This window comes from Oratosquilla oratoria, chromosome 20, assembly GCF_046742065.1.
Source record: "Oratosquilla oratoria isolate Oo_2021 chromosome 20, ASM4674206v1, whole genome shotgun sequence".
NCBI lineage: Eukaryota > Metazoa > Arthropoda > Malacostraca > Stomatopoda > Squillidae > Oratosquilla > Oratosquilla oratoria.
Genome location: NC_134796.1, coordinates 25,491,935 through 25,506,949, shown reverse-complemented (window position 1 = coordinate 25,506,949; position 15,015 = coordinate 25,491,935). Strand labels below are relative to the sequence as shown.

Here is a 15,015-nt window from a genome sequence, read left to right as displayed (position 1 = left end):
TCAACACGATGGAGAACATGTTGATCAAGTGGATAGAGGACAGGACACAATGCAAGATGCCGATCAACATGGGGCTCGTGCAGGAGCATGCCTTGTCATTGTGGGAGGACTTGCAGGCCACAACATCCACCACCAAAAATGTACTGTACAGCAGCTTAATAAATGTGTTTGATAAACAAAATTAGATAAAAATGAAGCCTTTAATATTACTGATTTAGTCTGTGTTTTTTAGAGGTCATAGTGATATTTTGGGGGGGTCTGGGATGGAGGTCGGTCCCTATCCCCCCTAATTACATTGTATTCTTATGGGAAAAACTGCATCATGATTCGACAAAACCCAGGAAGGATGGAAGAAGAAAAGAGATAGGGGTGAATGGAGTATGGTTGTGTATAGATTATGCTGTAATGCATGAAAAGGGGATGGGGGTGAGGGAGTGTGTGAAAAGTATTTTGACACGGCCTGAAGGGTCTCCCTGTCTCTCTTTCTGCACGATGGGACGGAGAATGGGGGCTTGCTGACAGCATTCCCCCTAAGCTGTACATGTGTGCCCGCACACATTTTAGAGTGATACGAAAAGTAGAAATCCTGTAGTAATTTGTGCCCCCAAAAACAGTCTTGGACAGAGTGATCATTCCAAAATGTTGGAAGACACAACTAATGCATTAATTGAATTAATGAAAGGAGGAAACATAGTAATTATGGTTTACTTTAACTCTAAAGAAACAAGTTGGGGAGAAATGATGGTGAAAGGTGGAGGAGACCTTTGAGGTAATATACTACTGGATATGATCATTGAATACTGAGCCTGAAATTGTGGCTAAAATGGAATTCAAGACATTAGGAAAAGTGACCATATACACCATTAATAGAGTTTGAACTAAAAGAACCAATTTATTTGAGAAGAAATGAGAAACATAGATAAGGAAGACTAATGTAGAACAAAATGGCTTTTGAGAAACTGAAAATTCTTTCAGAATGTAAATTGGGAAAACTTCTTAAATGAAGAAAAAAAGATGGAAGAGAAATGGAACATATTAAAAAATATATATATATAATGAGGGAATAGATAAATATGTACCAAAGCAGAAGCAAGAAAGGATGTACATTAAGTGCTGGTACAAGAAAAAAAAATGTAGCTAGGTCAAAGATAGAAAAGAGACAGCTTGGAAAACATAAAAAAAAAAAAATGGTAAATATATATCAAACTAAGAAATGAATATTTAAAAAGTTATCAAAGTAAATGGATTAAACATCTGGAAGAAAATAATGTACCGAATCCAAAACAATTTGGATTTACACAAGGAAGATCATGTGCCACTAAGTATATTTTATTTTTCTCGAGGCTAATAGAATTAATGCAAGGAAGAGACAGATGGGCAGATTGTTCTTTCCTTGATCTACAAAAAGCATTTGATAAAGTACCAAACAAAAAGCTACTAAGAAAAATTGAAGTAGTAGGTTGGTGTACAAGGAAAGTTATTGAATTGGATGGAAGATTTCTTGAATGGGAGAAAAATGAGGGTAGTACTTAGAGGCAAGAACTTGACCTGGGAAAGAAATGATAACTGGAGTCCCATAAGTTTCTTTATTGGCTTCAATAATATTTGCCATATATATAAATAACATGGATGAAATTGTGGAATGTTATATGAACTTCTTTGCAGAAGATGCAGAACTACGAAAGAAAGTACAGAGGAAGACTGTGAATCATTACAGAAAGACCTGGATAAAGTCTGGAAAGTGAATTTAATCATCAAGAAATGTAGTATAATGGAGTTTGGGAAAAGTAAAAATGGAATATCAGGGCAATGTAAAATTTGTACAAAGGAAGTTAAAAAAGTTTACTTGGAAAGGGCCCTAGGAGTAATTATCAGCAAAGACATGTCACCAGACAAGCATATCGCCCAAATAGTTGGAGAAACGTTCAAATTACTAAGATCAATGAAAGTGGCATTTACTACTTGGATGAGGAAATGGTAAAGAAATTATTAGTTACACTAATAAGACCATAATTGGAGTATGCTGCAACATTATGGGAAGAATTCAGAAAGAATTCAAAGAGCAACAACAAAGTTGGCACCAACTTTCTCTAAATTGACATATGAACAAAGATTGTCTAAACTGGAGCTACCAACCCTGGAACAAAGAAGAGTAAGGAGATCTACTTACCAGTTACAGAGTTATGAAAGGGATGGAAGTCCTTGACAGATGATTTTTAAAGTGGGATAAGAGAAAAACAAGAGGACACGAAAAGAAACTGACAAAGGGTAATTATAGAAGATATCTGAAAAAGAATAGTTTCCCACACAGAGTGGTAGATATTTGGAACAAATTGGATGAAGCAACTGTGTGTGCTAAAACTATACAATACTTTAAGAATAAACTTGATGCCGAAAGATACAAAGGTGGTTCACTCTGAGCATGGGTCCTGTGATTCAAAAGTACTTACTTGTGCGTCGATGACGTCGGTTCTTCGGTTTCGGTCGCTCCTGGGTGGGCCCTTACATTCCTTTGCGGCACACTCTAAACTTCTCTAGCCTAATTCCCTACCTCCTAACCATTAATGCTAGCTTATCATATCCCCCTTTCCGGGTACTGTACACTCCACTCACACTCGCATTCACCACCACCCACGCGCGGTCCTTGTTCGGCACTGTGCCACCCAAGCCAACGTGAGGCCACCCCCCCGCATTCGGGTGGGAAGGGGGATACCAGCGCTCGTGCCCTTTGACCCCTTCCCCCCCCCCCTAGAAAGAGGGGGAGGGGATGCCAACCGTCCGTCCCCATCCGCGCCATACACACTCACGCTCATACCACACACACCCCCCCCCCCCTTGATCTAGAGATCACCCTACTCCTCGTCTTCTCCTTCCTCTACATCGTAGTCCTGTAGCCACCTTGGCGGGCGTCTTTCGCGCTGGGGTCTCTGAGACACCCCATCCTCTTCTGTTGTCGCCCCGTGGCCTTCCTCCTCATCTTCTCCTTCACTCACTACCCGCCGTATATCCAAGATATGTCGCGGCACTCCCTCAACAGAAACATTGTTCCGGGAGTTCACCTCCGTCACTGTCCCTCTCGTCCACTGTGACGTGCACTTCCTGTCCTTTGGTCTCACCCATACCTGCACTGGGTGAGACCAAGGCGGGGCACTGAGGCGGGGCCTTCTTCGGCGTTGGCCGGCAGTTTCGGTCCCTGCAGCTGATGGCGCCAATCATATTTGAACACAGCCTTTTGCGGAACCGAGCGGTCGTCTTGGCCTGACCTGGGGGAGATATTATACCAGAAAACTGCATCCGTCGGCGGTATTCGCGCCCTCTCAGCTATGGCCTTAATTGTACGATGGTGTCGTTCTACTATCCCATTTCCGCTTTCCGGTACGCTGCCCGGAAGAAGCGTCTTGTGTTCCACTTGTCCAATGTACCTTTCAGTGCCTCCGACCGAAACGCCGTGCCGTTGTCCATCAGGACTTCATCCACTGGGCCCCGCTCCAAAAATACCTCGTCCATCACCCGCGCAATCTCTTCTCCAGTCTCCGCCTTCAGTTCTCGCCAAATGCCGAACCGCCCTGGGCCGCAGTCGACCATCGATAAGTATCTGGTGCCTTGATAGTGGGTTACGTCAATTGCCAGCCGCCCCCAGTTCTCTTCCACGCAGAGCTCCCCCCGCTGAATGCGGTCTGGGGGCTGGGTTTATGGACTGACAGCGGGCACACGCCCTCACCGCATGCCGCACCTCTTCCCTTGATATGTTCGGGTTAACCTTCCTTGCCAGGAACAATGACCTATCGACCCCTAGATGATGCGTTTCGTGCTACTCTTTCGCACGAAAGGACCCAGCGGCGCACATCTCGAGCTTCTCTTCCCGTTCTTCCTTCGCCTTCAGCCAGCTCCTCTTTACTCTGGTAAGCGCGTCCGCTTTGTTCGCCTCCGAGGATACCTTCCTCACCCTTATCTTCATGTCAAACTCGTCGATTAACTCTCTCAGGATCCCGAGGCGGCGCTTCACCAGGATCTCTGCAGCTCCTTTCGTGCGTACTCTCTTTTCAGCCGTCAGCACCGAGTTCATCCACCCCGCTACCGTGGCTGAGTCCGTCCTGATCTCGATCTCACGCAGCCCCCATTTCAGCGCCAAATTTGTTCCTTTTATGACCGCGTCCAACTCTGACACGTTAATATGGTGGTAGTCGTCCTTCTTCCGCTGCCACGCTCCATATTCGACTATCACGTTCCCTATCTCCAAGACGGCGCCGGTTGCGATACTACTCGCGTCGCACCATACTACGCCATGGCTCTGCTGGGGCGCGTTCCACTGTCCTCTCACAGGATCATCGTGCATCGTCCTCTGGACAACGTCGCGCATCATGGTTAGCGTGTCCTCATCAACCTTCTCTCCCCAATCTTTCGATCCCGCCCTCCTCTTAATGTAGCTACATGCCGTACGAAGCCATCCGGCGATCGGGTAGTGGCCCACTAATTTGCCGCAAAGGGAGAAAAGTTCTCGTTTACACATTTCGTCCGTCACCTTTGGGATCTCGTTCCCTCGCTTGAACATCAGCGTTCCTGCCGCGTTCCTTTCCAGTCGCAGTCCCAACACCGCTCCTCCCTCCAACGGCTCCGGTTCCTTAGCTGTCAATCCGTATCGAGCCAGATGTTCCACCACGTTCGACGTCGATACTATGCCATCGTCCACCAGTATGTCGTCTAGGTACGAGTCAGTGCCCTTCTTCATCGCTTCAGTCTTCCCCAGTACCGTCTTCAGGATTCTCGTCATGATCCTCGGGGCCGAGCTGAGCCCAAAACCAAGTCTGGTCAAGCAGTAAATTCTCCCTTCGTATTTTACTAGCTGGTACTTCCATAACTTCTTAGTCACGTGAATTTGCAAGTAAGCCGCCCGCAAGTCTACAACGGCGGACGCCCCCCTCCTTCGGCGCCACCTGCGTAGGGTCTCACTACATACATCTACAAAATCGTCGCCAGTATGACACTTCACGAACTGGTTCAGCTCTCGGAAGTCCAGCACCGGTCGTACCTTTCTCTTGGTTGGCTGCAGTACCGCCATCAAGGGCAGGATTCCGCCCTCCACCGGTTCCTCCCAGGGACTCAAGATTCCTTCCTCGATCCATCGCTCCACTTCGAGGTCAAAGTCCTCCCTCACCCCCTCTCTGAGGGTCTGTGTGTAGCAGTCGACTTTGTTCTTCAAGACGGGCGAGCTTTCCTTCGGATACCACTCTACTTCCCACTTCCGGCCGTCAAATTCCGCCCGGAAGTCCTCATCCTCAATCGTGCACGGCGTCGCCCTCTCCTCAGGGTCGAGCTTCGGGCCAGCACCGCCCTCCGCGGCTCCCATTGCCATTCCTACGTCCTCACCCGGCCTCGGTCGGTTCTTCATCCTCTCTTCCGAGTCCTGCCTCATTCCAATCCGTACGAATCCACCGATGAACGTGACTTCTCCAAGCTGGGTAATTCCGTCCATTCCCAGCACCACGTCAATTCCCTCCAGAATCGTTCTAATGACGAGCACTCTTAGTCGTATCGGGATACCCTCCACTAACATTTCAATTTCCTGGTCGCCATCGCATATCGTCTCTCTCCCGTCGACTGTCGTCAGGGCCACATCTCCCCGTCTGAACTCTTGAACTATATCGGTCCTCACGATCGTGGTTGAACAGCCCGAGTCTATCAGCGCCCTCGCGCGTCTCCCTCTCACCCAAATATGCACGATCGGCATACGACTGAACGGTGTCCTTACATTTCCTCGGCGGCCCCTCGCATAGTGGCCGCCGATGTCCCGTTTCCCTGACTGCAATTTCGGGCCATGTGCCCTGGCTGATTGCACGAGTAACAGATAAGCTCTACCTCCTGACATTCCCTTGCCAGGTGACCCAGTCTCCGGCACTCGTAACAACGGACCCTCGACAGCCCGCGCCATCTGTTGTAGTCACCCCCGAGCTCGCCCGTTCTCCCTTCTCGGTCCGTGGCCGCTCTCGCCCGCGCGCCTTCTCCTGCCGAGGGCACTCTCCTTTGTGTCTGTTCGTTGGCCACAGCCACCATCGGCCCTTCATCCTTAGCCTTAGTCAGGAGCCTGGCGCGGGCTATAAGTTCGCTCATGTCTGCCTTTGCTGCATTTTCCATTGCCTGCAGCCCAGTCGATATGTAATCCGGAAACCCATTCACGAAAGCCATCCTCACTACCATCTCCAGGGAGTTGCCTTCGAGATTAATCAGGCCTGCCAATCGCCTAATGTCATTTGCGAACACGTCAACCTGTTCTCCCGTCCACCGCATTCGCCGTAGTTTGCAGTACGCTTCAAAGGGACTCTCGCCAAAAACTCCCTGTAACCTCTCCTTCACCTTTTCCACTTCCTTTTGATCTTCGGTTGCCATCTCCATGTAGACGGATAAAGCCGCGCCCTCTAAATTTAGCGCGATGTAACTCGCCACATCCCTCACTCCCGTTAGCCGCGCGACCAAGGCTGCCTTTGTTAGCCACACGGAGACATCTCCTGTCCCGTCAAACGGCCTTAAGGTGACATTATTCACCTTGAACGGTTCTTTTTCACTCTCAGGTGCGGACATTGACGGCCCGTTTCCACTTGCGGGCGTAGTCATTTTTGCAGTGCCTAGATAGCTTCTGATTCAAAAGTACTTACTTGTGCGTCGATGACGTCGGTTCTTCGGTTTCGGTCGCTCCTGGGTGGGCCCTTACATTCCTTTGCGGCACACTCTAAACTTCTCTAGCCTAATTCCCTACCTCCTAACCATTAATGCTAGCTTATCATATCCCCCTTTCCGGGTACTGTACACTCCACTCACACTCGCATTCACCACCACCCACGCGCGGTCCTTGTTCGGCACTGTGCCACCCAAGCCAACGTGAGGCCACCCCCCCGCATTCGGGTGGGAAGGGGGATACCAGCGCTCGTGCCCTTTGACCCCTTCTCCCCCCCCACCCCAGAAAGAGGGGGAGGGGGTGCCAACCGTCCGTCCCCATCCGCGCCATACACACTCACGCTCACACCACAGGTCCCTTCCCGTATAATACAAGTAGGTAAACTAGGTAAATAGAACACAAAGAAAAAATGTGCACACAAGATTTTAAAATAATCCATTCAATAGAGAAGTTGTACCCAAGCATCCACTTATATTCTCTAAAATTATATATATATATATGTATATGTGGTAAGTTGACAATCATCAAACCAATATATATACAGTAGAACCTCGAAAGCCCAGACCCCCGAATACCCGGACCCTCATATGACCGGTCGAAATGAACAAAGGGCGCACTTTTCAAGCAAAGTTCCCTATTTGTCCGGTAGGTGGCAGCGACAGCCGTACACGTGTACTCAAACCCGGCCCAGTCAAGCCGCCACCAGGGCTGCCGTTTCGTAGAATTTTGTACCAAAACATAGTAAAATAGTGGCATGTGGCAACTGCACAATTACATGAGGAATTTTTTTTCTAGATATCAGCGGGCTGTTAAAAAATTCAAAAACTCAAACTTTTGTTAAAAATCATAGAACTAGTTATCAAATAATAAATGGTACATCAAAATATGACTTAATTGTGTTATTTATAAAATATTATACCTCAAAAGATACGTTTTTACCTTGTAGAAAAAAATTCTACGCTAAAGTTTCAGCTTTCTTTTAGCGATAATAATATAGAAAAATAGTTTTTATATCCTACTGAACATGTTAGGGCATGGGGGCCTTATATACATTCAAGAATAAAAAACTAGAACCAACATTTTGTCAAAGTTTGACAAGTATATCTTGCTATGAAAGTCTGCACACCCCCGAGAAAAATGTATGCCCTGGTATGGCAACACTCCCATTCTACACGGCAGTGTAGAAAACGCGGCAACCCTGGCCGCCGCCACTCCCGCGTGCATACCTTCTGATATTTACAGTGCACGTAATAAAAAATACAGTGCAGTACATTGTATATACAGTACATTTACATGCCTGTATTACAGTTATTATTACAGAATTATTAGTATTATAGTATTATTACAGTGTTAGAGTATTATTCTTATGTGTTTCTATGCCATATCATACATTACATGTACGTATACCGCTACGAAAATCTATGGGTGTTAGGGAGATATTTTCGATGACCGGATTTTTGGCATGACCAGACCATCCTTCCCCCCAATTAGTCCGGGCTTTCGAGGTTCGACTGTATATATATATATATATATATATATATATATATATATATATATTTCCCCCCTCCCCATCATCTAACTCTAGCACTTCCATTGCAAAAACATTTTTGGTGCCATGGGTGCACATATACTTTTCAGAGAAGGCAAAGTTTGCACACAAGCAAATTTCTGCGAACACTCGCAACAAAAAATTAGATGGAACATTGGTTGCCGATTTAATAAAGTCTTGTCGTGGATGTGCTATATCTTGCATCACTGCTTCTGAGCCAGGGCAGTGGGCGAGATGTAGGGATGACCCTTCATCCAGGAGCCAAGATAAGATGTTAAATTGTATATGTATGTTCTCCTGACCCAATTCCTTCTCATTGTTTATCAAGAGATCTCATCTTTCAGTGTATTCTATCCCCTTCATTAACCTGAATACTATAACCATGTCTCATAATTCTCTTTGATCTTTCAAAGATGGTAGGCCCAGTGCCTTTAGTCTTTCCTCATGGTTTGTCTGCCAGGATGGGGACCAGTTTGGTTGCTGCCCTTTGTATTCTCTCAGACTTGTGTGTGCCTTTCTCCTCCTTCAGTACCACTTGTAGTTCCACCCTGTCATTTTTTCTCACTTGTAAGTCATTCTAGATATATCCTCACATCTTATATTTTAGGACTAATGCTTATCATAAAATTTGCAGGTTCAGAACTTGGCAGCAGAATTTCTGAAGGACCACATATATATTGTAGTTGGAGTGGTTGGTGCGGCTAATATTGATGTGAAACAAAAAATCATTCTTACACCCCAGGGTGAAAAGAGAGAAACACTGGTTGAACAGCTGAAAAACATTTTGAAAAATGATTGTAAGTAGAAGCTTTGGTTTTATAGGGATTTATGTTTATAAATAACCTAATTTTCACTTGATACTTGTTCATACCTTGCAGAACCTAGATAGAGTTCATTGTTTCTGAGATTAATTTAGATTAGAAGCTATCTACTTCCAGTTTCTCTTCCATAATACTCACTTCCAATTTGCTACCATTGTCTCCCCTTGTACATCTCGCCTTACTTTTACTCACGTTTATCTTCAACTTCCTTCTTTGGCACACCTTCCCAAACTCCGTCACTACTTTCCTTGGTCCCTCCTCTGATCCTGTTACAAGTAGAGTGTTGTTAAGAAACAATAACTGGCTTATCACCCACTTTTCTTCATTTTCTTTAACCAACTTCAGTCCCCAGCCCATTACCCTTGCATTTACCCCTTGCACTACCCCCATCCATATATAAATTGAACAACCAAGGCAACACAACACATCTCGTATGAAGTCCCAACTTTACCTCAACCACTCACTCTCCGTTTCTAATTCTAACACAAGCTTTACTACTCTCATGAAAACTCGTGACTGCTCTTAAAAGTTTTCTCATATATCTTAAAAGTTTCCTCATCTGTAATACCACACACACCGACCACGGAACTGACAACACCGTCGCTGGGCCTCAAAGAAGAGGATAAACAACAAAAAAGGAAACCTGGTTTGTATTGTATGGGAGGGTAGAAATCATGGGTGTCCGAAATGATATCTCTGCAGTGCTAGTTAAATGTATTAAGATGTATTTAAAAAAAAAAAAAAAAATGAACGAAAACAATGAAAAGTCTGACTCGAACTGCAACTTCGAATCGGAGCCGTCTAGTGACGCCATGCTGAACCCCAGTGTAAACAAACTTTATGAGACTTCAGCGACCACAAGGAAATATCAAAATTATGCTATTTTTGGATTCAGTAAGTAAGAAAGGAGGAGTTTAAGTTGAATCTTAGAGAGGGAAATGAGCAAAAATAGGATATGGTGGGAGAATTAAATTATGGACTTAAGGAACGAAATCGTTGGCCTAATGGATTGCTTAGTGGAAGCAAACATTGAAATTTCCAACCTGAGGAAAACTAACTTGGATCTAAGAAACGAGATTAAGGAAATGAAAAATTATACAAGAGAGCTGAAGAGTGATAATAAGAAGAGAATTAATGATACTACCAATAGTGAAAACTTGAAAAAAAGGTAAACAACAAATATAAGAAATGACTGAAAAAATCGGAAGATAACTTAGGTGAGGAAAGTATCCAAAAGTTAAGAAATGGAAGGAAAACATTGAACATAAAGAAATTGTTTTCAAAGAAAGAGTCTAATAACAATGCAGGAAAACGCAAGAGACACAATTATCCAAGTAATTAATGAAAAAGCAAATTGGGTCAGAGACACAGTGGATAGGAAAAATGTATTGTGGTATATGGACTAAAAGAAAAACATGGTCTGGCAAGGTACTTGAGAGAAAAAAGAAAAGAAAAAGAGACGGTAATAGCAATCCTAAAAGAAATTCAGGATGGAGCCCAAGATGCATGGAAAGACGTCGATGATGCATATAGGATTGGTCACTATTCTAAGTATAGAAACACCCCCGAGGCCCAGTTCTTTGATGTAGTGGGGGGGCTTCCGTGTAGTAAGGACGGGCTGAGCTGTGCCAGCCTGGAGAAGTCAGCCCCGAGCTACCAGACGAAAACTGAGCTAAAAGATTTTTTTATTTTTATTTTATATATACAGGTATATATATATATATATATATATATATATTTTTTTTTTTTTTTTTTTGGGGGGGGGGGTAGTGAATAGATAGGGGGTCCCTCACCCTTTTCCTTTGTGAACTCCCCTATCCCTATCCTTCATATTTGCTACCCTACTCTCCTTTTTCACCATCTTTCTCTAATACTTGTTAAGGAAGGTTCTGGTATCTTGGTGCCTCCCAAGCTACATGTCTGAACCCAGTCAAGTGGGGATGTATACCGCGAGGTCACTACTCCCTGCGAGGGCCGAAAGCTCACCGACTGGGGAATGCATGTTTGCGAGGCAGGTACTAGGCTACCGACTTCCTTTCTCCCTATCCAGTACACATGCAGAGTGACTACGCCGGACCCATCCTAAATGGGACAAAACAAAAGAGGACAAACCCCGGGTTGACAAAGTCTCTAACTCACCTCCGAGGCCCTGCATGTGTAAATAGTCGTTTCTGGAACCTCCCGACTCTGCAGAGACTTTTCTTTTATTGCTTGAGGCACCAGGCAACTGCAGTATCTTCTTCCATGCATTAATCTTTCTTTCTTAATATATGGTGTGGCCTCATAGATATACACGATCATGGCGTCTGTTCAAACTGACTATTCTAAACCCCCACCACTACCTGATCCTCCTCCTAAACCCCCCGATCCCTCTCCTAATATTACCAATCCTAATGTTGATGCTATTGACTCAGCAAAAATAAAAACCCCAGTTGATGACTCCGGCTTGAAAAAGGACTTCGGTAAAATCAATCAATCAAATACTGCCCCTAAAAGTCATAGAATCTTACATTTAAAATATGTCTCTCTTGATATTAGTTATACAGACTTGTATGAAAAGTTCCGTAAATTTGGACAAATTAAAGAGATCAGAGTTAAACTAACTGACAACTTTAAAGCTTGGCTAGTGTGGATCTCATTTCTTTCTAATCAGGATGCAGCTGCTGCCTGCTTGGATTATAAATTGCAATGAGAATGAATCTTCGGCCTAATTTGATGCTAGAGTGCCACCTAACCTGGATATCTTTTATCCAGAAAAGCCGGTAGAGGAAAGGAAGGAAAGTGTGCAGAGGCCTCCCAATCCAGCTAAGTGGCTTATTGTCACTCTTGCAAAAGAACGTGCTATCTTGTTGAAGTTGAGAAGATTCTTGAAGAGTCACCTTGGCTATGGTAATTTGAATAACTCCCAGGTATCATGATTTGGAAGAAATTCCTTCCTAATTCATGTAAAATCTTATGAACAAGCTGCCATGGTGCTTAACTTGAAACAGAAATCCAACAAGGAAGTCAAACCCCACTATACCTTTAGTTATGCCAAAGGGGTAATTTTTAATAGAGATCTGCATGACTTTGATGAAGAAGAAATTTTAGAAATGTGCCCAACTAATGTTTGGAAGGTTGCTAAAATCCCTTGTTCTTCTATGATTACCCTAAGTTTTTGTGGTGAAGATCTACCTCATTATGTAGAGATAGAAAAAGAGATAGTTTATGTGAAGCAGTTTAAGCCCCGTCCCCTTCAGTGCTTTAACTGCTATGTTTTTGGCCATCCTTCCTGCAGATGTGCAAGAGACAAAGTGTGTTTGATATGTGCTCAGCCTGAACATGGGGATTGTTCCCGCCCAACAGTTTGTATAAATTGTAAAGAAGAGCATGATGCCACAGATAAGAACTGTGTAATTTATAAGAAGGAACAGGAAATACTACTAAAAGCTCATGCAGAACATATAAGTGTAGGACATGCTAAAAGACTATTAAGTAATTCCAAAAGATACAGTGATGTTGTTAAAACAAATAGTAAAGTGGATCAGCCAACTGTAGAACCCAATAGAAATAGAAATGCCAATATGAATTCTTCTGTTAACACTGAACCCAAGCCTCAGTGTAAAACTGTTACTATGAAACCTAATGGTCGAGAGCAGTTTGGGATTCTCTTTAAAGAACATGATTTGTCTGCAAGAAACTATGCTTGGCAATTTATCCCCTAATGTTGGACTTAATTATAAATTTTACAGATCTCCTATGATTGGGGGCCGTGCCCATGGAGGTACTGGTATCATTGTTAAAAAATCTGTAAACCACAGAAGTGTCCACCTACATTCGATGTTGCAGGCTTGTGCAGTACAAATCTTTACCACTAAATGGATCACTTTATGTTCTTTGTATTTGGAACCTGAACTGGAAGATCGACTCCTAGACGTATATAACCATCCCCTTCAGTTTGAGTTAAATGACCTACAATCTCTGGTTGACCAGCTCCCTGAGCCTTTTATTCTAATGGGTGACTTTAACGCCAAATATCCTCTATGGGGTGAATCAAGGTGTGACCCCTGGGGCAATATAATTGAAGAATTTATTGATAATAACAATGTCATTTTGATGAATGACTGTTCCTAAAGTAGGTTTGATGTCTTTCACAACTCAAGTTCTGCTATAGACCTAACTATTTGTTCATCAGACTACAGTTGGTCAATAGATGAAGATTTACATGGTAGCGACCACTGGCCTATCCCTATGAAATATTTAAAGAACACTCCCTCCTGTTGCTTACCTAAATGGAAGACAGGAGAGGCTAATTGGGAATTATTTAGGAGATCCACAGAGATTAATTATAAGACTAGTGATTTTGGTAGTAACTGTGATGCATATGACTACCTGGTAGACATCATACTTTCTGGTGCTTTCTCTTCCATTCCTAGGACAGCTGGTAAACCTCTTTGCCCAGTAGTCCCCTGGTGGAACAATGAATGTGCTTTAAGCAGAAAGATTACAAGAACTTGCTATAAGAGATATCGGAGATACCCTTGTTTAGTCAATTAGATAACGTACAGAAGAGCTCGAGCAAAGCAGAAGAAAATCTTCAAGAATGCAAGTAGGGAATCCTTCATTGAATATATTAGTGAATTGAAATATGACTCTTCCCCTACCTTAGTATGGAATAGGATTCGAAAATTACAAGGAAAGTTTACTCCATCTTCTTTACCCATTCTGAAGATAAATGACTCTTATATATCAGATACAAGAGAAGTAGAAGTGGCTTTTGGAAGACATTATGCTGATATTTCAAGCCCACTACATTATTCAGATGATTTCAGAAGAATTAGAGCCAAGACCACGATTATTCCTCCTACCAATACGAACTCGGAGGCATATAATCTTCTCTTCACCTTGGATGAAATGGATCATGCTTTATCTTTATCCTCCCCAACCTCTCCTGGAGAGGATGACATTCTTTATTCCATGGTTGGTCACTTATCCATATCGTTGAAGAAATTCCTTTTAAATGTGCTGAACAAATTTTGGTCTTCTGGATCTTCTCCTAAATCTTGGAAGACTTCAATCATAATAGGAATCTTAAAGGCAGGAAAAGACTCTCATGACCAACAAAGCTACAGACCTATTGCTCTCACTAGCTGCATTTGTAAGATCTATGAAAGAATGGTTAATACGCGTTTAGTTTGGTTTTTGGAATCTAAAAATCTGCTATCTAACAGACAGTTTGGATTTAGAAGAAATAAGTGCACTCTGGAGCCCTTACTTTTTATCACTAGTGAGAGAGGGTGGTGGAGGGAAGGGTGGTAGATAGAGCGCTAATGGATTATGTAGTGGTAAATAGGATTATGATAGGAAGAGTTAAGGATGTACATGTGCTAAGGGGAGAGGGTGGGGGAATATCAGATCATTTTTTGGTGGAAGGTAAGCTGAGAGTGGAGGATAGATGGAGAAAGAGGAAAGGGACAAAAGGTAGGGAGGTTCTTAGAGTGAACTCCTTGAATGAAAAGGAAAAGGAGGAGGAGTACGAAAAGAAGCTGAAGGAGGAGTGGGAGGGAGTAAAGGATGGAGCAGAGATGGGTGTGGAGGAGGAATGGGGATGGTTCAAGGAGGGAGTCTTAAAGTGTGCAAGGATGGTGTGTGGAACAAGAAGGACAGGGGGAAATAGAAGAAAGGGTAGTGAATGGTGGGATGAGGAAACAAAGAAGGTTGTAGAAGAGAAGAAGCGAGCATTCACAGATTGGTTACAAAAGAGGACGGGGGAGTCATATGAGACATACAAAGAGAAGTAAAGCAAAAGGTAAAGGAGGCAAAGAGGAGAGCAGATGTGAAATGGGGTAGGAGTATGACAGAAAATTTTGAAAGTAATAAAAAGATGTTTTGGAAAGAAATTAAGAGAGGAAGAGGAGGCGAATCAAGTAGGGAAGAAAAGGTAAAAGGTACAGATGGAGAGATGATAATGGAAGAGATGGCAGTAAGGGGAAGAT

The 15,015-nt window shown here is 43.7% G+C and overlaps 1 protein-coding gene across 4 annotated transcripts in view; it reads left to right on the top strand.

Annotated features, from left to right (window-relative positions):
- Positions 1 to 15,015, top strand: part of LOC143036416 (putative ATP-dependent RNA helicase vasa-like) — a 388,960-nt gene that overhangs the window by 337,718 nt on the left and 36,227 nt on the right. For all 4 annotated transcript variants that reach the window (XM_076203755.1, XM_076203753.1, XM_076203752.1 and 1 more), the window contains exon 11: positions 8,854 to 9,016. In XM_076203755.1, coding sequence (XP_076059870.1) covers positions 8,854 to 9,016 — 163 coding nt within the window. The remainder of the gene's footprint in view (positions 1 to 8,853; positions 9,017 to 15,015) is intronic.